Consider the following 24,197-nt stretch of genomic DNA (forward strand, 5'->3'; position numbering starts at 1 on the left):
GATACAACAATCAAGGACAAACTCTGAAAAGTTATGAATAACGGACTTTGTCCTTAAAAAAATTAACCTTTATTCTTAAGAAGTGAACAATGGTCCAAAATAGCTGCTGAAGAAAAAGGGGTTGGCCTTTTGTGTATTCAAACTGTCTGAAAAGACAAAGGACAACTCTTCAAAGCTAAAAGGTGTTAATTGGCCCATCCTACACCTATCCTAAAATATTCCAGAATTGAATGTCTTCTGAAACAAAGTAGGCGGGGAAGAAACCAGGGCATCTCCTAACAGGAGGTGAGAGATAACAACTTTACCTTAAAAAAAAGACAGCCAGACAGAGGTAGAGAGAGAAGGGAGAGGTAGAGGGAGAGAGAGAGACTCACTCAGGAGAGAAGTAACATCTAACAGCCTGCGTTCCAGCCAAGCTGGAAAGCACATGCCCTGCTGTAAAATCCAACATCTACAGTATACAGCAAATTTGCAGCGGCCAGTAAAAGTTTTACAGCTGTTGAAATTTAGGGTTAGTTCTTTAATATTTACTTCACTTGGAATGTTTCTCACATGTCTATTACATGTTTTAATATCCAATTGATTCATTAATTCCATATTTAGAGAGCTAAAAGTAACTCACCGTCTTCAACTGAACCTTCAATCAAGAGAGAAATCTACGCTTATCTCAGCCTGTATCCTTCTAGAACTTTAGATTAGATTAGAGATACAGCACTGAAACAGGCCCTTCGGCCCACCGAGTCTGTGCCGAACATCAACCACCCATTTATACTAATCCTACACTAATCCCATATTCCTACCAAACATCCCCACCTGTTCCTATATTTCCCTACCACCTACCTATACTAGTGACAATTTATAATGGCCAATTTACCTATCAACCTGCAAGTCTTTTGGCTTGTGGGAGGAAACCGGAGCACCCGGAGAAAACCCACGCAGACACAGGGAGAACTTGCAAACTCCACACAGGCAGTACCCGGAATCGAACCCGGGTCCCTGGAGCTGTGAGGCTGCGGTGCTAACCACTGCGCCACTGTGCCGCCCACCTTGATTTCCAAGAGAACTCAACAGGTTTATCATAACCTTCCCCACCCCACCCCCACTATCACAGAATCACAGAATTGTTACAGTGCAGAAGGAGGCCATTTGGCCCATCGTGTCCGCACCAGCTCGCTGAAAGAGCAGTTCACTCAGTTCCATTCCTCCGCCTTCTCCCCATAACCCTGCACATTCTTCCTTTTCATATAATAGTCTAATTCCTTTTTGAATGCTTCAATTGAACCTGCCTCCACCATACTCTCAGGTAGTGCATTCCAGATACTAACCACTCGCTGCATGAAAAAGTTTTTCCTCATGTCACTTTTGCTTCTCTTACCAAATACTTGAAATCTGTGCCCTCTCATTCTCGATCCTTTCACGAGTAGGAACAGTTTCTCTCTATCTACTCTGTCCAGACCCCTCATGATTTTGAATACTCCCATCAAATCATCTCTCAGCCTTCTTTTCTCCAAGGAAAACAGTCCTAACTTCTCCAATTTTTCTTCATAACTGAAGTTCTTCATCCCTGGAACCATTCTCGTGAATCTTTTCTGTACTCTCTCCAATGCCCTCACGTCTTTCCTAAAGTGCAGTGCCCAGAACTGAACGCTATACTCCAGATGAGGCCAAACTAGTGTCTTATACAAGTTCAACATTACTTCCTTGCTCTTGTACTCTATGCTCCTATTAATAAAGTACATAAAGTATGCTTTAATAACCACTCTCTCAGCCTGTCCTGCCACCTTCAATGACTTATGCATATATACACCCAGGTCCTTCTGCTCCTGCACCCCCTTTAGAATTGTACCCTTTATTGTCTCTCCATGTTCTTCCTACCAAAATGAATCACGTCACATTTCCCTGCATTGAACTTCTTCTGCCACCTGTCTGCCCATTCCACCAATTGTCTATGTCCTTTTGGAGTTCTGCACTATCCTCCTCACAGTTCACAATGCTTCCAAGTTTTGTATCATCTGCAAACTTTGAAATTGTGCCCTGCACACCAAGGTCTAGGTCATTAATATATATCAGGAAAAGCAAGGGTTCCAACACTGATCCCTGGGGAACTCCACTACAAACCTTCCACCAGCCCGGAAAACATCCATTAACCACTAATCTTTCTTTCCTGTCATTCAGCCAATTCCGTATCCATGTTGCTACTGTCCCTTTTATTTAATGAGCTATAAAAGCCACTTTCCTTTTTCCCTTCTCAATCTGTTTCTTTGTGTGTGTGTGTGTGTGTGTGTGTGTGTGTGTGTGTGTGTGTGTGTGTGTGTGTGTGTGTGTGTGTGTGTGTGTGTGTGTGCGTGCGCGCGCGCGCGTGAGGGAATGCGTGAGTGGATACGGTGGCGACAATTTCAGGATAAGGCATATTGATCAATAAATAATTGATTTTCTGTTTTTTAAACCTACAAGAAAACCTGAACAGCTTGAGATACGATAAGGAAAGGATGAAGTGAGAGTGATTGAAGGTATTGAAGGACAGAAGGTATGTACAAAGACTGAAGAAGCTAATGGCAGGCAGCCGTCCTGCCCGATCTGGACCAGTACTCACTACTTGTCATGGTTGTATGTTTTTGCTGTATAACTAATGTGTTATATTCCACATTAACCTCTGATTAAACATGCCCACCAAAATAAAAACAAAGTACTGTGGATGTTGAAAATCTGAACAGAAAGTGCAAGAAATACTCAGCAGGTCTGGCAGCATCTGAAGAGAAAGAAACAGAGTTGACGTTTCAAATCGGATGTGACTTCTTCAGAACAAAAGGAAAGTAGAAATATGATGGGTTTTATGCTGTTGAAAGGGGCGAGGGGGAGGAAGAACAAAAGGGACGGTCTGTGATAGGGTAGAGGGCAGGAGAGATTAAATGAAAAGATGTCATGGAACAAAAGGCAAAGGGAGTAGTACTAGTTGTAGTAAAAGACAAAGCATTTATCCAGAGAGAGTGTTAATGGCAGAATAATGAACAGCTCTGTCCAAAAGCAAAAACAGGAAAAACAAGTTTAGGACCAGCACATGGTTAAAAAAGATCAATCAAAATGGGAGGTCATGATCTTAAATTGTTGTACTCAATATTGAGTCCAGAAGGCTGGAAAGTGCCTAATCAGAAGATGAGGTGCTGTTCCTTGAGCTTGTGTTGAGCTTCACTGGAACACTGCAGCAGGCCGAGGACAGAAATGTGGATGTGAGAGCAAGATGGTGAATTAAAATGGCAAGCAACCGGAAGCTCAGGATCATGCTTGCGGACTGAGTGGAGGTGTTCTGCAAAACGGTCACCCAATCTGTGTTTGGTCTCCCCAATGTTGAAGATATTGCATTGTGAAAGGTGAATACAATATACTAAATTGAAAGACGTACAAGTAAATCGTTGCTTCACCTGGAAGGAGTGTTTGGGTCCTTGGATGGTGAGGAGAGAGGAGGTAAAGGGCAGGTGTTTCGTCTCCTGCGATTGCATGGGAGGGTGCCACGGGTAGGGGATGAGCTGTTGGGACTGACTGAGGAGTGGACCAGGGTGTCTAGAGGGAACAGTCCCTTCAGAATTCCTAAGGCAGCATATATATAAAATTGGCTAAAGGACAGAAAATAAAGAGTAGTGGTGATTGGTTGTTTTTCAGACTGGAGGTATACAGTGGTGTTCCCTGGGGGTCAGTTTTAGAACCACTGCTTTTTTGATATGTATTAAGGACTTGGGCCAGAATTCTACACCCCCCCCCCCCAAAGAGCGGGTTGGTAGCGGAGGGGGTCGTAAAATGGTGGCGCAGCTGGGACTAAGAGCTGCCAGCCCGCTGATTGGTCGGCAGCTCCATTAGGCAGGACTTCCTGCCTCAATGAGGTGAAAGTCCCGCCTCAGATTAATTTTTTTTTAATTCATTCATGGGATGTGGGCGTCACTGGCCAGGCCAGCATTTATTGCCCATCCCTAATGGCCCTTGAGAAGGTGGTGGTGAACTACCTTCTTGAACTGCTGCAGTCCATTTGGGGTAGGTATACCCACAGTGCTGTTCGGAAGGGAGTTCCAGGATTTTGACCCAGCAACTGTGAAGGAACGGCGATATAGTTCCAACTCAGGATGGTGTGTGACTGGAGGGGAACTTGCAGGTGGTGGTGTTCCCATGCATTTGCTGCCCATGTCCTTCTAGTTGGTAGAGGTCGCGGGTTTGCATGGTGCTGTCTAAGGAGCCTTGGTGCATTGCTGCAGTGCATCTTGTAGATGGTACACACTGCTGCCACTGTGTGTCGGTGGTGGAGGAAGTTAATGTTTGTAAATGGGGTGCCAATCAAGCGGGCTGCTTTGTCCTGGACGGTGTCGAGCTTCTTGAGTGTTGTTGGAGCTGCACCCATCCAGGCAAGTGGAGAGTATTCCATCACACTCCTGACTTGTGCCTTGTAGATGGTAGACAGGTTTTGGGGAGTGAGGAGGTGAGTTACTCGCCTCAGGATTCCTAGCCTCTGACCTACTCTTGTAGCCACGGTATTTATATGGCTACTCCAGTTCAGTTTCTGGTCAATGGTAGCCCCTAGGATGTTGATAGTGGGGGACTCAGCGATGGTAATGCCGTTGAATGTCAAGGGGAGATGGTTAGATTCTCTCTTGTTGGAGATGGTCATTGCCTGGCACTTGTGTGGCGCGAATGTTACTTGCCACATATCAGTCCAAGCCTGGATAGTGTCCAGGTCTTGCTGCATTTCTACATGGACTGCTTCAGTATCTGAGGAGTCATGAATGGTGCTGAACATTGTGCAATCATCAGCGAACATCCCCACTTCTGACCTTATGATTGAAGGAAGGTTATTGATGAAGCAGCTGAAGATGGTTGGGCTTAGGACACTACCCTGAGGAACTCCTGCAGTGATGTCCTGGAGCTGAGATGATTGACCTCCAACAACCACAACCATCTTCCTTTGCGCTAGGTATGACTCCAGCCAGCGGAGGGTTTTCCCCGATTCCCATTGACCTCAGTTTTGATAGGGCTCCTTGATGCCATACTCGGTCAAATGCTGCCTTGATGTCAAGGGCAGTCACTCTCACCTCACCTCTTGTGTTCAGCTCTTCTGTCCATGTTTGAACCAAGGCTGTAATGAGGTCTGGAGCTGAGCGGCCCTGGCGGAACCCAAACTGAGCATCACTGAGCAGGTTATTGCTAAGCAAATGCCGCTTGATGGCACTGTTGATGATCCCTTCCATCACTTTGCTGATGATTGAGAGTAGGCTGATGGGGCGGTAATTGGCCGGGTTGGACCTGTCCAGGACGTACCTGAGCAATTTTCCACATTGCAGGGTAGATGCCAGTGTTGTAGCTGTACTGGAACAGCTTGGCTAGGGGCATGGCAAGTTCTGGAGCACAGATCTTCAGTACTATTGCTGGAATATTGTCAGGGCCCATAGCTTTTGCAGTATCCAGTGCCTTCAGTCGTTTCTTGATATCACGCGGAGTGAATCGAATTGGCTGAAGTCTGTGATGCTGGGGACTTCAGGAGGAGGCCGAGATGGATCATCAACTCGGTACTTCTGGCTGAAGATTGTTGCAAATGCTTCCGCCTTATCTCTCGCACTGATGTGCTGGGCTCCCCCATCATTGTGGATGGGGATATTTGTGGAGCCACCTCCTCCAGTTAGTTGTTTAATTGTCCACCACCATTCATGGCTGGATGTGGCAGGACTGCAGAGATTAGATCTGATCCGTTGGTTATTGGATCGCTAAGCTCTGTCTATCGCATGCTGCTTACGCAGTTTGGCACGCAGATAATCCTGTGTTGTAGCTTCACCAGGTTGAGATCTCATTTTGAGGTATGCCAGGTGCTGCTCCTGGCATGCCCTCCTGCATTCTTCATTGAACCAGGGTTGGTTCTCCTGGCTTGATGGTAATGGTAGAGTGGGGTATATGCTGGGCCATGAGGTTACAGATTGTGGTTAAGTACAATTCTGCTGCTGCTGATGGACCACAGCGCCTCATGGATGCCCAGTTTTGCATTGCTAGATCAGTTCGAAATCTATCCCATTTAGCATGGTGGTAGTGCCACACAACACGATGGAGGGTATCCTCAATGTGAAGGCGGGACTTCGACTCCATAAGGACTGTGCGGTGGTCACCCCTACCAATACTGTCATGGACAGATGCATCTGCAGCAGGCAGATTGGTGAGGACGAGGTCAAGTATGTTTTCCCCTCTTGTTGGTTCCCTCACCACCTGTCGCATACCCAGTCTAGCAGCTATGTCCTTTAGGACTCGGCCAGCTCAGTCAGTAGTGGTCTACTGAGCCACCTTGGTGATGGACATTGAAGTCCCCCACACAGAGTACATTTTGTGCCCTCGCCACCCTCAGTGCTTCCTCCAAGTGCTGTTCAACATGGAGGAGTACTGACTCATCAGCTGAGGGAGGGCGGTAGGTGGTAATCAACAGGAGGTTTCCTTGTCCATGTTTGAAGGCCTGGGGACCGTAAAATGCGGTCCAGATCCCCAGGCCAAGCGGAGGTTGGATTGCCACTGACCTTTCAGTCGGTGGATGGCTCCCGTCCAACAAAAGTAAAAATCTGGCTTTGGACTTGAGTATACAGGGCATAATTTCGAGCTTTGCAGATGATACAAAACTTGGGAAACTAGGAAATGATAAGGACGATAGTAACAGACTTCAGGAGGACATATACAGGCTGGTGATTTGGGCACAAACATTTAATGCAGAAAAGTATGAAGTGATACATTTTGGTCGGAAGAATGAGGAGAGATAATATAAACTAAATGGCATAATTTTAAAGGGGGTACAGGAACAGAGAGACCTGGAGGTGTATGTACTCAAATATTTGATGGTGGCAGGACAACATGAGAAGGCTGTTAAAAAAACATATGGGACCCTTGGCTTTATTAATACAGGAATAGTGTAGAAAAGCAAGGATGTTCTACTAAACCTTTATGAAACACAAGTTAGGCCTCAGCTGGAATATTGTGTTCAATTCTGGACACTACACTTCGGAAGAATGTCAAGGCCACAGAGAGGGTACAGAAGAGATTTACTGGAATGGAACCAGGAATGGGGGACTTCAGTTATATGGCAAAACTGGAGAAGCTGGGATTGTCCTCCTTTGAGCAGAGAAGATTTGATAGAGGTGTTCAAAAATCATGATTGGTTTTGATAGAGTGAGAAACTGTTTCAAATGGCTGAGGGGTCAGTAAACCGAGGACGCAAAGTTGTGGTGATTGACAAAAGAACTAGAGGCAACATGAGAATTTTTTACACAGTGAGTTCTGATTTAGAGTCACCTGCCTGTAAGAGCAGTGGAAGCAAATTCAAAAGATAATTGGATAAATACTTGAAGGGAAAATAATTTGCAGGGCTATGGGGAATGAGCAGGAGAGTGGGACTAGTTGGATAGCTCTACCAAAGAGCTGCACAGTGCTATATCATTCTAAGATTCTGTAATCTGCATGGTTCTTTTAAAGAGAACACTGCTTCTACCAATTTACTAATAGCCTGAATGGAACAGTGCCTTTTGGACCTGTTCATTTTGGCTTCCCTGCCTGACAGGGGCGGCACAGTGGTTAGCATTGCAGCCTCACAGCTCCAGGGACCCGGGTTCGATTCTGGGTACTGCCTGTGTGGAGTTTGCAAGTTCTCCCTGTGTCTGCGTGGGTTTTCTCCGGGTGCTCCGGTTTCCTCCCACAAGCCAAAAGACTTGCAGGTTGGTAGGTAAATTGGCCTTTATAAATTGTCACTAGTATAGGTAGGTGGTAGGGAAATATAGGGATAGGTGGGGATGTTTGGTAGGAATATGGGATTAGTGTAGGATTAGTATAAATGGGTGGTTGATGGTCGGCACTGATTCGGTGGGCCGAAGGGCCTGTTTCAATGCTGTATCTCTAATCTAAAAAAAAAAATCTAATCAGTGAAGTGGATCTCCTTGTGCAAGATATCTATCAGGTAGGGCTTGGTTTGAGGCAACAGTGCGAGATAAATAATAATGTAAGTACTTTATATCAAAAGTATTTGCCACTACAGTTAATTTCCTCTTTATCAGCTTGAATACAGTGGTAATATTTTTGCAAAATATTTTTGATTTTTGTTATTTCAGAGAATGCTATTAATACAGATTCATTTCCTTTAGATACTCTGAATTCCATGACAATCTAATTTATACAGATGTTAACCCCAAATAATAAAAATAGAAAACTGTTTTAGATCACAAGTTGTGTGCCACACAATGGGTTCCTCTCATTGTTCTGATGGGACAACCCTTCCTGTACAGAGACTTCAAACAGAATAAAAAAAAGAAAAAGCTGCATCTGCGTCATGCTGTAATTGCCAGCTTGATCTCACATGGGATTTGTTTGTTTTTCAAGTTCTTGGTGTGGACATGCAGAGTGTTAAGGAAAAATTAAGAACACAAAGAGTTAATGTCACCACAGTAAAAGTTCATCTGCAAATTGTGCAAAAGATATGAGAATCCCATGTAAAAACGAGACAGTAATCACCCTGAGTGGTTGGATGTAACTTGAAGTCTGATCTGAGCTGTGATGTTGGTGGGGAGAGAGAGGAGAGGGAGATATTAAGGGGAGGCCAGGTGCTTCCCGGATGGAAAATCTAGAGAGTGTGTCACACTGCTGTCTCCCACCCCACTAATGGCCAGGCCATTAGTAGTGATAGCAATGAAAGAGACCTGGGAACAGATTGCCTGATCATGAGGGAGGAGTCCGGATATTTTTGAAGATCACAGTGCTTTGGTAAAAGGAGAACTTGGGGGAGCAGATTTAAACTTAAAAAACATTGTTGCTGCTCACAAATGAAGAACTATTTTCCTTCAGCTGGGGTTTGTAAAATTGTGTTGAAACTTATACTGAGAGGAATAACTCCATGAAATAACGCTTATTGCCCAAAAGTGACTTTTAGACCAATATTTTTCCATATCTGTTACATTGTCATGATTCTCCTAAGAGCATTTAGATCAGGATAGACATTCTGATGTCACTGAAACCCCAATCCAGCCATTAGGCTAGGGAATGATGCAGAGATTATGAAGATCTGAACAAAGGAAAATAAATGTGATGTCTGCAAAGCATATTACTGGACTAAGTCCCCAAAACTGTGACTAACTTCAATCCTATGACTGTACAGTATAATCTTTTGCTATGAATCATAAGCAGAATATTTGCTGTAGGGTGTCTAACAATGGGACACAAAGGGGTGTTTTGTTGCATTTGTGGTTTTACTGTTCAACCTCATTTTTGATTGGCTACATTAGGCCAGTATCTGTACATCATTTTCCAATGCGTTGCTACAGGAATAACGATGATTATTACTTCAGTTGGTTGCCGAAATTATAAATCTCCCTCCCTCCCATAGGAATGTTAGAAGCCAGCAATACACCTGAATTCCCAGTGTCCCGAATTGTCCTGGTAATAACAATTCTAAATACGTTGTATTTCATTTTCCTGTTATTAACATTTTGTTGATATATGTCTGTCCATATTTGGGTGCATATATTGATTTCCCACTGTCACTTGCAGCAGAAAATTTTGGAAGTGGTGGTCGATCATGCCCCCATGTGCTGGAGTTATACCAGGAAACCAGAATAACTTCAAAGGAAATTTGGCTGTATGACCTCAGTAAAATGGCTATAAGCTTTCAGTGAAGCCATTTAGCCCATCGAGTATGAAGATTTTTTTTTATTCATTCATGGACTGTAAAGGTCACCGGCAAGGCCAGCCTTTATTGCCCATCCCTAATTGCCTTTGAGATGGTGGTGGTGAGCCACCTTCTTGAACCGCTGCAGTCCATGTCATTCAGGTACACCCACAGTGGTGTAAGGGAGTTCCAGAATTTTGACTCAGCGACAGTAAAGGAGTGGAGATATAGTTCCAAGTCAGGATGGTGTGTGACTCAGAGGAGAACTTGCAGTTGGTGGTGTTCCTATGTGTTTATTGCCCTTGTCCTTCTAGGTGGTAGAGGTTGCAGGTTTGGAAGGTGCTGTTGAAGGAGCCTTGGTGAGTTGCTGCAGTGCATCTTATAGAGGTACAAACTGCTGCCACTGTGCGTCGGTGGTGGAGGGAGTGAATGTTTAAGGTGGTACATAGGGTGCCGATCAAGTAGGCTGCTTTGTCCTGCATGGTGTCAAGCTTCTTGAGTGTTGTTGCAGCTGAACTCAGGCAAGTGGAGAGTATTCCATCACACTCCTGACTTGTGCCTTGTATATGGTAGTGAGGCATTGAGGAGTCAGGGGGTGAGTTACTCACTGCAGAATTCCCAGCCTCTAACCTGCTCTTGTAGCCGCGGGATTTATATGGCTGGTCCAGTTAAGTTTCTGGTCAATGGTAACCCCCAGGATGTTGATGGTGGAGGATTCAGCAATGGTAATGTCATTGAATGTCAAGGTGAGATGTTTGGATTCTCTCTCAATGGAGGTGGTCAAAGCCTGGCACTGAAGTGGCTAGTAACATTCACGCCACACATCAGCCCAAGTCTGAATGTTGTCCAGATATTGCTGCATGTGGGCATGGACTGCTTCAGTAAATGAAGAGTTGAGAATGGTACTGAACGTTGTGCAATCATCAGCCAATATCCCCACAGTGGCGCAGTGGTTAGCACCGCAGCCTCACAGCTCCAGCGACCCGGGTTCAATTCTGGGTACTGCCTGTGTGGAGTTTGCAAGTTCTCCCTGTGTCTGCGTGGGTTTCCTCCGGGTGCTCTGGTTTCCTCCCACATGCCAAAGACTTGCAGGTTGATAGGTTAATTGGTCATTATAAATTGCCCCTAGTATAGGTAGGTGGTAGGGAAATATAGGGACAGGTGGGGATGTGGTAGGAATATGGGATTAGTGTAGGATTAGTGTAAACGGGTGGTTGATGGTCGGCACAGACTCGGTGGGCCGAAGGGCCTGTTTCAGTGCTGTATCTCTAAACTAAACTAAACTAATCATAAGTTGGAGTAAAGGTCATTGATGAAGCAGCTGAAGATGGTTTGGCCTCGGACACTACCCTGAGGAGCTCCCGGGGCTGTGATGATTGGCCTCCAACAACTATCTTCCTTTGTGCTAGGTATGATTCTAACCAGTGGAGACTTTTCCCCCATTCCCATTGACTCCAGTTTTGTTAGGGCTCCTTGACGCTACACTCGGTCAAATGCTGCCTTGATGTCAAGGGCAGGCACTCTCACTTCACCTCACCTCAATTCAGCTCTTTATCCATGTTTGGACCAAGGCTGTGATGAGGTCTGGATCTGAGTGGTCCTGGTGAAACCCAAACTGAACATCTGTGACCAGGATATTGCCAAGTAAATGCCACTTGATAGCACAGTTGATGACTTTTTACATCACTTTGCTGGTGATTGAGTGCAGACTATTGGAGCGGTAATTGGCAGGATTGGATTTATCCTGCTTTATGTGAACAGGACATACCTTGGCAATTTTCTACATTGTCAAGTAGATGCCCCCAGCTGCCATGGTGGGATTTGAATTAATGGCTGGAATTTTTCCCTTGGCATATGGGAGCCATCCACCGACCGAAAAGTCGGTGGCGATCCCACACCCACTGGGCCTGGAGATCCAGTCCGGATTTTATGGTCCCCAGGCCCCTACCTGGGCTTAGGCGGGACTTCCACCTCATTGAGGCAGGAAGTCCCGCCTACTGGTGCTGCTGTCCAATCAGCAGGCCGGCAGCTCTTAGACACAGCAGCTCCACCGGGAGTGGTGGCCTCTGCTGGGACTGCAACCAAGCTGAAGTCTGAAGAGGAAGGATGGCCCCGAACAGAATGTGAGATTTTGGGGCCTTGTTGAGGGTGATTGGTCGGGCCCAGCAAGGCAAGGGGTGTCAATTAGGGGATGGGGGGCGTGCTGGACATTGGGGGTGGTTGGGCATTGGGGGTAGCTCTCCGTTGGGCACAGGGTGCCCGATCAGAAGGCCCCCCCCCCGCCCCCCACCAGTCCGTCAGAAAGGCCCCTGGTTTTGTCTGGCGGCTTTTCTCAGGCCTGGGCCTCCCTACCAGCCAAGGGTAAAATTCCCATGGCGGTGGGCGGAGGCCCTTACGTGGCTGTTAACTGGCCACTTGAGGGCCTTGACTGGCCTGGGCAGACGGATCAGTTTTCGCTACTACCGCCCCGCATAAAATGGCGGCTGAGGCGGGAGAGGGTTGGGAAGGGCCCTCCAAATCTCCCACTCCATTTTACGCCCCACCCCACCACCATCCCGTTCTTTGGGGTGGAGTAAAATTATGGGTATTTGAATATAGCAAGTTATAGCTTCCCTAAGTGTGTTTAATGAAGGCACCAGATTAATTCATATTACGTGTAAATTTTTGAATTTACTGTTGTCTGTCCTGAACTCCCTAAAATAATAATTACACCCTTATATCATCAACCGATAATACACAGAACAATTCAGACCTGAAGTTACATTTATTCACACAGATATAAACAATGCTTTGCATTGCATATGTGTCTCCTGTCACCATTTATGCATTCAAAATTGGAGTTTATGAAAAGCCCTTTATCAAAAATCAAATAAACTTGTTTAAATCATTGTGCGAAATAACATTGTGTTTTACCTGAGCAAATGCAATGAATAGAAGTTGGTTGTGGGTATATTTTAAGCCTGGAAGGGGACGTTCAGGACCATGATCTCGAATCCATTTCTGATAAGCCTGGAATATAGATAAGATGGCTGTTGGCTATAGGTTATTGTATATTTTGAAAAACTCATTTGTATAAAGAAATTCTACAAGTTCACTTACGTGGTATGCAAGTTTAAGTCCTCCCATATCAGCAATGTTTTCTCCAAGTGTAAGTTGGCCATTGACCTGTAGAGGGAGACCAATAGTAGCAAAGTATACTGTCGACAGAATGTACTCTGATGAACAATTACCCCCTTTAAAATCATAGAATCATACAATGGTTACAGCACAGAAGGGGGCCATTTGGCCTCTTGTGTCCGTGCCTGCTCTCTGTAAGAGCAACTCAGCTAGTCCACTCCGTTGCCTTTTCCTCATAGCCCTTCAAATTTTTTGTCTATGCCTTGATAGATTTCCACAAAGTATCACACATGTTCTGAAAATCACAATCTTATTGTCTTATTTGGGGGTGCGGTATTTTTCATATTGACTCGATTTTGTTGTTTTGTCTAAACATCTCTTCTATCATGATATTTGATAGCAGAAAATGTAAAGTTTAAAAATGGAACCAGCTTTAATCTAAATTTCATCATGCATTGATAATTTGTAATTAGCAGTCTGAGTTACCTTTCAAGAAATTTATTGCCGAGCAGCCTAATGTGAATATGTAAAACCCAAGAAAGTGGTTCGTCAAAGATCAGCATATTTCCAGTTGGGCAGAGAGGCAGTGCTCACCTTTACTATTAGCCTCTTTCAAGTCCGGACTATCCAAGTCTGGTGGGGATTTTGATACCCAGGGCTGAATTTTCATTCCGGGAGCAGGAACCTGAAGCCCAGAACATTTCCTAGTCCCAATCCTGCACCACATCAGCGTCAGTAACGCAACGCAATTTTCAAAGAGTCAGCCATTAATTGGCCCGGAGCCTAGTGTGGCACCCAATTAGGGGCATTGGGGGCAGCAGGATGAGGGAGCTAATCACAGAGGGATAATTTAAAAGGCAAACAGCAGTCATGACTGGGCTTTTGTCCATTGTGACCCCATCATGACCCTGGCCCAGTTTCCTGGCGAAGAATCATTAGCTTGTCATGGCAGGCATTAACGGGATTCCGATCAGCAAGCACAGATTACAGTACTTCAGCAAGATTGTTGCTGCAGCAAACTGCCTCAGGGGTCAAAGAATGGAGGAGCTCAGTGTGTGAAGATCCTCGGTTGACAGTAAGGCTTTCATCAGGTAAGCAATTGGAGGAAGAGAATGCCTCTAGAGTATTGCTGAAAATACAGACATTTTGTCGAAGCTTTTCGTCTTGCACTCATCAGGACAATTCGCAAGAATACCAATGTAAGGGAAGCTACAAATTTATACTATATGAGAAGAGAGTTCTGATTGGTTGGCAAGTGGACTCTGGAAGGGTAATGTATCCCAAAAATTTGAGCAACAGGTGAAGCTAGCTGTTTCATGCTGCTATTATGCAGTAGCAACACATATGCTGTTCGCCACTAAGAGGATGCTGCTGTCAAGCCAAAAAGACGTTCTACCTATCACACAAATGAGTAATGTGATATATGAATTTCAATGCCAGTGTGATGCTAGATATATAGGCCGTATGTCCCAAAAACTGGCGGATCGTATCAAACAACATGTCCCTTCTGCTGTTTGCAATGGGTACAGGCCATACCCAACCAGTCCGTGCATGCAAAACTCAAAGCAGTGTCCAACATTAGATGTGATTCCGCGATTAGACAACATTTGCTAAATAATCCTCAGTGTGCTAAGAATTACGTTGACAACCAATTTAAGATTGTCAGATAGGCTCACAGTGTGGTGCGTTTGCACATACTGGAAGCTACTTATGTTAATACCCAATGCCCTGTTCTTTGCAGACAGAAAGATCGTGGACACACATTGTGCCTGTTTCAGCTAAACAAAATAATTCACAGCCATTCACTGGTTCATTCCTCAGGGCAATACCTTGGCCAATCAGAGTCAAGCTGCCTGGTTTAAATTTCAAACAAAACTTGGCAATTAACTGTCAGTCACCATAAACTGGTGCATTCTCCATGGCAATGCCTCTACCAATCAAAGTCCACTTGTCAACCAATCAGCACTGTCTTCTCATATAGTATAAATTTGTTGCATCCCTTAAATTGGTAATATTGCGAATTGTCTTGATGAGTGCAGGATGAAAAGCTGTGACAAAATATCTCTGTTTTCAGCAATACTCAAGTTCTGTACTACCAAATGACTCTTACAATGCCTCTACTTGACTGTTTCCTTCCATTCTCAGCTATCTCAGGTCTACTGCCATGATTTACTTGGTGATCCCAAGGAACCATGGGAACAGAAGAATCATGGTTAAGTATATTTGTCATTTGATAAACAGGAGGTAAATGGGCCAAGTGCCCAGGCCATGTCCATCCTGCCACCATTAGCATGTGGCAGGTGAGGAAGGATCAATCAGCAGCAGTTGAGAGTGGATAAGGGAAGGGAAATTGAGATCAAGCACTAAAGTGATGTTTGGCCTTACCATCTAATTTCACCCCCATTTCCGCCACTATTCTGTCCAATTTTGGATGGCATAGCAGAGGAAAATTTGGCCCTAAAATATCAAATGACAAACATACCTAACCATGATTCTCTACAGCAGTTCAATCATTTCGATCTTGTCACAACCGAGGTAGGAGGAGTGCCCTGTTAATTCAGTCCCACTTCTCCGCAGGTCACAACATATATTTAAATTTTCCCACTTACCAAAACAGTCAATCAGATGGTGAATAAAGCACACCAACCAGGTTTCTTTAATAAACAACAAAATTATCTGTTTATTATACCCCAAGTCTTAACCAATAATAAAGTCAATATTCATGCAAATGGAAATAGTAAAGCCCTTTATTTTTATCCTAGCCCTCACGCACACATTCATACACAACCGGTTAACCAAGAAAAAAAGGGATTTTTGTTTACAGCTGTTACAAAGAAATAGAAGGAATAAAAAAAAACATTTATGCTTAAAAGAAGGTCTGGAAGTCCTGTGTTTTGGCAAGGTGTCCCAAAGGTGAATAGGCGACTGCCACTAGGAATTTTTCTAGGCAATGTTGATGAACAGCATGGGTAGGCTTTCAAGAAATGCAGCTACAGAAGGCTTCGCATAGGTCTTACATCAAGTACGCAGCAACATAGGTTTCAGTTTTCACACATTCGATGCAAAGTTTTTTAAAGATGCAAGGTTTCTGCAAACATTCAGGATGTCTTCAAATGCAGGAGGCAACAGTACAACTTGATGCCGAATTTGCTTTTCAAGAGCAGGGATTCTTCAAAGAGAGAGATATATCAGCTGGCTGGATCTTCTGTCCTCCCTGGTAGGTCAATAAGCAAACTCCAACTGCCTGTTTTTAGCCAAACCAGCTGGCTTTTTTTTTAACAGTTCAAAAATGAAACAAAAGCCTTTCCAGAGGCAAGTCCTTTATAACACCATAAATCCTGACTTGTTAATAAGCAAATAGCTCTTAAGATCAAAACACAACCTCCTGCTGTGTTTATGTGTTCATATGCCTTGTAGCAAAAACTTGCTTACTGGTCAACCTTCTGTTGACCTTTTCCTTCTAAAAAAAAAACCCAAAGTTCAGCTTCTTCACGATTTCAGCATCCATGAAATCCTTTTCAGTTTTAAAATTCTCAAGTTTTAACAAAAAATGGAAACCTTTGTGACAATGTTCAGCCCTGCTCTAATATTTTGTTCAATGAACCTGGACTGGTTTGCAAAATGGATCAAATGCAATCTCCAAAATATTTGACTCTCCCACTTCTTTTTACAATATTCTGACACATATTTTAAATCAGCTTTTGCCTTTCTTCAAATAACCTTTATAAATGTATTAGGCTTAATAAATAAATGAGAATTCATAACTTGTGTGCATTCAGAAGTAAGGGGCATCAGAGAACTTACCCTTTGGTTGTAAACAGTAAAGTTTTCATATAGATTGACAATGCATTGTGCCCTCCTAATAAATTTATCATAGGATTCGTCTGTCCACCATTTTTTGAGATTGCCATATTTATCATAATGACTCCCTGAAACAAAACAAGTATTATGCCACTAATTCATAACTGCATTTTCACATTGTGACATGCAAATTCATATTTGAAAACAAGCATATTTGTACTGTGAAAAAAAATCCTACTTCTTCTACCATTCCACTCCACCCAAAATAGACTGTTTTACTTCCATAAAATTCTCAACTTATAACTTATTCATAAACTAACAAAGCCAGCACCCCTGAAGCTGCAAGTAAGGGCCTCAGATCCATAGTCATTTGGGAATCAATTATCTTGCAACTGGATTCTTTTTTCATTTGTATATGACAATTCACTATAGAATGAGATTAGGATATGAGGCTATGATATGATGTGACATCTCTATGTAACTGACTGCCAACATCCATGTTTTTCAGAGTTATGCAACTCAGTGAAGTGAGCGCCACCTATTGAGTAACATTTATTTCATTCTCTGTTTGGAAGGAGTGAAGCACTTGTGCAAGCTTCATTGATTAGTACTAAAACATTTTTGAGTAGAGGTAGGCCTCCAGGCCAAAAAAGTTGCAAAAATAATCAAAGGACAGTTTTCAGAGTCACTTTGTAAGATATCTTTATTCTGCCTAATCAGGATGAAATGGCATATTTATATTTTAAACAGAATTTGTTATTATGTGAACACAGTTTGATTTCTTGTCTTAGTCCACTGAGCCTTATGGAATGTATGCCCTTTGGTGCCTGTGGTTGGACAATTGATTTATCCAAACACACTTAAGCACAAGGTAAAAGCCATGACTAGCAGTTTCATAAGGTTAGGAATGGGTGGCAAACGACCAAGCAGAGAGGGGATAAATGTAGTGAAAAGAGAAACAGTCATTAAAGAAAGGAAACAAAAAACAGAAATAAAAACAAGGGTGCCATTTCTGGTGTTAGAACATCGTGTTTGAAGTGAGTAAGGGCTACTGAGGGTGAATGTTAGGTCTAGACCTGATTATACTGAAACTCCTTCCCCTTTTTGCCCAAGAAATTTCTGAGCCATTTTGTGACAGGTGCATGGTTAATAAACAGTTTAGTTCCTGCATTTACAATCTTAGCAAAGCTGGACATAGAGAGCATCTGTGCATCCCTGGAGTGTGGCATTGCTTAGAGCACTGAAAGCTACTAAATTGCTGAAGAGCAGAGTTTCCCCACTTCAATCAAAACTGGCCAGCTCCCTACTCTACTTGCCTGAGTTAGGCGCCCCAGCTGCAACATAAGTATTTGTCACTTAATGGAAGTGCCCAACCCCCAAAAACTCCAGTATGGTTGAGGCCATTGGGTGGAAGTTCCACCTTGCCCACGGATATGGTGGCTCTGCAGGTCCCAGGCAGTTCATAAAAAAAACAAGGAGTGAAAGAAGTGACAAAAATGAGAAAGAGATAATTAAAAGATCAAGGAATATGAAAGGAAAGATAGAAGGTTAAGAAGTAAGGAGAGTCACAAGCAGATAGTAACCTTTATCATTGATTTATCTACTTCTTGCTATTTGGATAAGCATAGTTACATTTCTGTGAATGAATCATAAAACGGAATAACATTGGTATTTTCCAATCAAAGGGGATAATTCCTGACTTGAGAGAGTTTTGGAAGATCAAGACTTAACACATTAACAATTTCCTCATCGATGTCCTTTAATATCCTGGAGTGGGAGCCATCAGATCCTGAAGATTTGTCCGTCTATAATCTGATTAGTTTCTCCATCACTACTTTTCTTTCTTACTTATATTGAATCCAGTTACTTCCTCCCCTTGATTTATTTTTAAGTGTTCCTGCATCTCTGGTACTTTATCCTCATCCTTTACTATGAAGGTCAATACAAAGTAGCTATGTAATTTTGAGACAATGCTAATTATAATTTTTATTCTTATTTTTGTGTGCATGTAATTTTTTTCATCTCATTATAAATCCTCAGGATTTCATCCGCAATCACAAACACATTCACACTAACCTTGTTCATCACCAGAATATGACTGATTGCAGTGAAATAATTAATGACAGGGTGCTGCTTATAATTGCTGCCCTGTATATTGGAATGGAAATAGAAATATTTGATCTAGTTTAATGGCACATAAAAACAAAGTATAAGATGCTGTCTGAAATTAAAACATACCCCAGTCATCATAACCATGTGTCAACTCATGTCCTATAATAGTTCCGATACCTCCATAATTCAGGGACCTGTCAACAGATATTTTGACGTGAATCAGTTTAAAAAGTGGTTTTCGTGGTCAAGAAGATTAATGTATATTCAGCTAGGATATTGTTATTATTGACTTGGAATACTTACTGAGGAAATTCAGGGTCATAAAGTGGAGGCTGTAGGATCCCAGCTGGAAATACTGAGGAGGTGAAAAAAAAAGATACCGAATACATTTTTAACTTCAAGAACATTTTTGCTTCCTGACAACACTGGTTCATGTTCATATGTCTATCACTTAAAAACAAATTGATTTCCACATTTTCTACAAATTTGCAGGTGTATGCTTAGGAGAACACACATAAGGGTAAACTGTGCTTCCTGCAGATAGCTAAACTTGAAAGGAGTGGAGGCCAGGTTTTATATTTCTGACAATAATGACAATTTAGGACCAGGAGATTGAGGCAATGTTTGCATTGGCTAGATATAAATGTTGAGGAAGCCTTATCAAGGTGAAAAACAAAACAGATAACAAATCCTTACAAATAAAAAAACACGGCAGTCATTATTCTATTTTTAAGCTGTACAAGCTTCCACAGAAATGCATGACAGAAAAAAATGTAATATATTATTTGTAAATTTTGACACATTAACAAAAGTAAATTTGAAGTTTGTCTGTACAATAACAACCTGATAAACAGGGACAGGATTTTTACCCTGAAATGGGGACAGGAACAGAGGCAGGTGGGCACGTAATTTTGTGCCGTCAGCTGGCATGCCGGTTTATCAGCACCATCCCGTCCCCAAGCCATTTTCAGAAAGGCCGGATCTGGGGCTGAACAGCTAATCACCCATAAGTGGCAGGTAGCTAATTAAGGTGATTAAGAAGCCAATTAAGGTCAATGGTCAGAGGCCGACTGCAATCTTCCAGTCAGCCTTTGAGCCCTCTGTGGCGTTGCCAGCATCAAGGTAGCCTCCTGGCAGCAGGGGGCTGCCTGGTGGGGGCCAATGCTCCAGGAAGACTTTGAAGTCCCCTTCACCACTCCACCTATCTGGGCACAACTGCAGTGCCCTGTTGAGGGGTTCCACCTCCACAATGGTGATCCAGCAGCTGCGGCCATTTTTTTATTTCAAATTTTTAAAAGTTGCTGAGAGGGTGCCTCAAGATGGAGGTGCCCTCTCTCGCTTACCTGCAACGGCAAGCTGCAGCTCCTTCCATACAGCAGGGTGTCCTATTGGCCCTCCAGCTTTTAGAGCACGCCTGCCATCCTTAATTGAACAGACAACATGCGCTCTGGCCACTAATTGGCCAATCCAGGTGAAATTCTTATTGGGTGACTGTTCCTGTGACGATGCACGGTCAGGACCCGCATTTGACCCCAACGCAGGGTCCTGACCAAAATAATAAAATCCTGCAGCAGTCATCACAGCTTTAGTTAGGGAAAATCATGCCTGACCAACCTCCTTAATTTCTTTGAGGAAGTGACAACCATGGTTGACCTTGTGGTAAACCTTATGATGTGTGTACTTATATTTTCATAAGCATTTGATGATAATTCCGTATGAAAGTTGATGATTAAACTCTAAGTGGTGGGGATTCAGGGAAATGTCAGGGTGTAAGGAAATATTGATTGGGGTGCATAATTTTTCTGATTTACCTCAATGAAACACCTCAAATGGGAACAATGCCCTTTTAAATGTGGTGCGAGGTAATTGTTTCATTATGTGTAGGAACTGTTCGTTCATAATTGCTGTATGTGAAGGGTTTTAGTGAATGAAAAGTTTGGTCTCAGGAAGGTTTAACTAGGATATACATCCAAAAAATGGCAAAACAATCAAATAATCTATATTGTGAAGCAATAAAAATACATGTACAACACAACTATGAATCATGGCTTACAAATATAGTCGGAAAGAAGGCTTTACTCATAATCATGTTATGATCACCTTGTTCATGGTTTGTATTAATTTTCTAGAGTTAACTTTTAATTTGGGAATTTTTTTTAATGCAAGACATATGAAAACACCTGGTTTGAGAAGTTGGCAAACAAGCCTAAAATAAAAGGGTGGCTCATGTTTATTTAGTAAGGTCATATTGGGATGTGAAGACCCTACACAATGGGAACTGTTCTTAACTTGTTCATGGAGACAGTCTGTCTGCAGCTACCTCAGTCAGGGGTTTAAATTAGTCATATGATTTCCTGGAACAAAGAGAAGATTTGGAGTTGGAAATAATCTATTAAATTGCTATCTGGGACATCCCATATGTACCACTTGCTATGGCGATAGATGATGCAGAGGGTGCCTGTTAGATATTTGATCTGTGTACTTACTGACACAGTGGGCTGAATTTTATTAGCGCACCGCAAATCACGGCGATGCGCTTTGAAGTCAGCGGCCTGCAGGCGCAGAAGCGCCGCTGCTGAGCCCCTATGATATATCGAGTGGGGGCTCATTTAATAGAAGGGGCGAAGTGGCCACACCCGATGACGTAGAGGGGGCTGCTGCTCCGTCCCTGGCAATGGCATCCGGCGCCACTGCGCCGACGCCAGCGCCATTTTTAAAGGGCTTCAAGCCCTTGGCAAAAGTTTGAATTTTTAAAGAGATACTATTGTTCATTTTAAAAGCTGGAGGCCCTTTCCCAACACCCCCCCCCACCCCGCACCTCCCCCCCACAATGGTTTTTTTATTGGCCAATATGACAAACATTAAGTTTATTCCCACCCCGAACTTACCCCGCCAACCTCATCACATTTGCCCTTCAACCCCTTCCCACCATCCCCACAGTCAATAAAAAATGTTTTCCCTGCTCCCCCCACTCCCGCCCTGATAATTTCACTCCTCCACCCCTCCCCACCAGTGTCTCGCCTCGGAACTCTGAATGGAGTTCCGAAGGCACGCGAGTTGTGGTGGCCAGCAATAATATCAGCGTGGGAAGGCTGCCCGGTGTAGGTGAGTTATTTACCATTTATTTGCATTCATTATCATACGCAAATGGAGGCCCCACTGTCGTCCGGCAGGGGGGCCGCACCAAGGCCTCGCCGCTGCTGGTAAAATGTGGCGGGGCCTTCTCGGCATCATGGGTCATGGTGGGCCACTTCTGCAAGTATTTTACGGGCACCCCCCGCCACGACCCCCGAGGTCAAAGGGCTGGTAACATACAGCCCAGTCAGTCAGTTGGCTTTTGGAAAAGCTGTTGGCTTCAGACAAGCAGTTGGCTTTTGGAATTCAGCTGGATTCAGGTTCAAAGAGGCCATCGGGGTGTTTCTGTTTTGAGGCAGGCCCATGCTCAAGCTGGGAAATCCAGTTTCGGGAGGTGATCTCGTAACTCAGAAGACAGTTGAGAACCTAAGGAAATCGAAGTGAATTCCTAAGAGCTGAGGGACACTTTGGATTGGTCACAGGAGAAGTGAATAAACCGCCAAGAACCCGGGACGTATAGGGGACTCTTGGGGGGGAGGTAACAGTTGAACAGGAGTGTTCTGTTGAGAATTCGAGTTTGAAGTAGACAACTTCATGTTCTGTTAAGATTTTTAAAAATTTAAAGTATAAGTGTTTCCAAACTATAAATGTTAAGTTAGAAGTGTTTTGCTTTGTTTACCTCTTGTACAGAAAGGGTTTTTGTTTAAAAAGTGAAATCTTGTGGCGTAATTCTTTCAGTAATAATTGTCAATTCTACTTTCTCTTTTTAAAAGATAATGGTCCCTAACAGGATCATAACCATCAGTACAATGAAATATTGATCTATATTTACTTACCCATTTGGTTTTGTGTGGATAAGTAATAAGCATTTAGAGTTTGAGGAGGAAGCAGCCATCTGTAAACAAAAATATTTTGGAAGACAAATTTTATCACTGTTCAGCATTATTTCAGTGACACTATAATTACCAACAAAGAGTACAACGCAGCATTTTACAATTGTTAAATGTACAACTCAGAACCTGAGTAAAGCATCTGGTTTACAACCAGTAACGCAGCTAATATTGGCCGGATTCATATATCAATATCCCTGCACTTCACAGCATTAATGCATAGCACCAACACAATACCGATATTGTGGCTTTTTATAGTTTTGGGTTTGTCGCAGTGAGTAAAAGAGCAAAATACTCACGCAGTCTTGTCCACTTGTTGTCGTATTTTCTTTACTGAGAGTTTAATATTGTACTTTATGCTGTTAAGCACATTTTTGAAATATGTCTTCTCATTCACTTCAAACTAAAACAGGAGAAGAAATTTTAAGAAATGTAGTTGTATAAAGGCTGAAATGCTATATTTTATTTTCAATAGGCCACTTTTTGATCTCCAGCAAACCAGAAATCCTTGATGCAAACAACTCCCTTATTGTCAGCATCCAATAGAATGGGAAACTTGCTATTATTATTTATTTAGAGATACAGCACTGAAACAGGCCCTTCGGCCCACCGAGTCTGTGCCGACCATCAACCACCCATTTATACTAATCCAACATTAATCCCATATTCCTACCACATCCCCACACCTACACTAGGGGCAATTTACAATAGCCAATTTACCTATCAACCTGCAAGTCTTTGGCTGTGGGAGAAAACCGGAGCACCCGGCAAAAACCCACGCGGTCACAGGGAGAACTTGCAAACTCCTCACAGGTAGTACCCAGAATCGAACCCGGGTCGCTGGAGCTGTGAGGCTGCGGTGTTTACCTTGAAGTGCTTAAACAAAGTGCTGGACCATCGATCTCTTCAAAATAGTTTTATTGGATAATTGTGATGGGCTCACAGTCTGGCACCTTGGGTCGGATTTTCATGGCCATATGGGGGTGGGTTCGTATATAATTTCCTGATATCGGTTTCCCAATGCTGTTCCGACAGTGAGCAATTTTTGTGACGAGGGGAAAGGTGGCCTAATAGTGAACAATAACCAATTAAGGCTGTTAATGAGATAACCAGCTCATGAAGGGCTAGTCAGCAATTTTTCTGGAAAGGCACAGGATCCACACTTGATCTGGAACGGGCCAAGTAGAAGGAGTTAGCAACGCAGTGGGGAGCCAGTCATGGCCATGCCATTCAATGAGATGGGCTCATAAAAGCGTGCATTGTTGAAAGGGCTACTCATCCACTAACACACAATTGTCAGCACGTAAGTAGCATTAGTGGACCAAGTGGTCTGTGCACGCTCAAACACTGGAGGGCATCGTGACCCTCCACGGATCATGGAATCATTGGCGTCAGGGGATGTGGTACAGTAAGCGCAGCTGACTGCAAGTAAGGCAACAGCTGGACATGGGATTAAGGTACGTGGAGATGTGGATGAGTAGCGATGAGGATCAACATCCTCAGGAGCAGGTACAGAGCCCCGGGCATGAGTAGGGCAGAGGAGA

General features: G+C 43.4%; 1 protein-coding gene across 1 annotated transcript in view; it reads right to left on the reverse strand.

Moving 5' to 3' along the window:
* LOC137374908 (endothelin-converting enzyme-like 1) overlaps positions 1-24,197 on the reverse strand; it is a 127,148-nt gene that overhangs the window by 24,308 nt on the left and 78,643 nt on the right. Inside the window, exons 9-15 of the mRNA XM_068041490.1 lie at positions 22,953-23,056; positions 22,600-22,658; positions 18,992-19,043; positions 18,815-18,882; positions 16,580-16,704; positions 12,758-12,823; positions 12,572-12,667 (exon numbers count right to left, since the gene is read on the reverse strand). Of these exons, the coding sequence (XP_067897591.1) occupies positions 12,572-12,667; positions 12,758-12,823; positions 16,580-16,704; positions 18,815-18,882; positions 18,992-19,043; positions 22,600-22,658; positions 22,953-23,056 (570 nt within the window). The remainder of the gene's footprint in view (positions 1-12,571; positions 12,668-12,757; positions 12,824-16,579; positions 16,705-18,814; positions 18,883-18,991; positions 19,044-22,599; positions 22,659-22,952; positions 23,057-24,197) is intronic.

Source organism: Heterodontus francisci, chromosome 11 (assembly GCF_036365525.1).
Source record: "Heterodontus francisci isolate sHetFra1 chromosome 11, sHetFra1.hap1, whole genome shotgun sequence".
NCBI lineage: Eukaryota > Metazoa > Chordata > Chondrichthyes > Heterodontiformes > Heterodontidae > Heterodontus > Heterodontus francisci.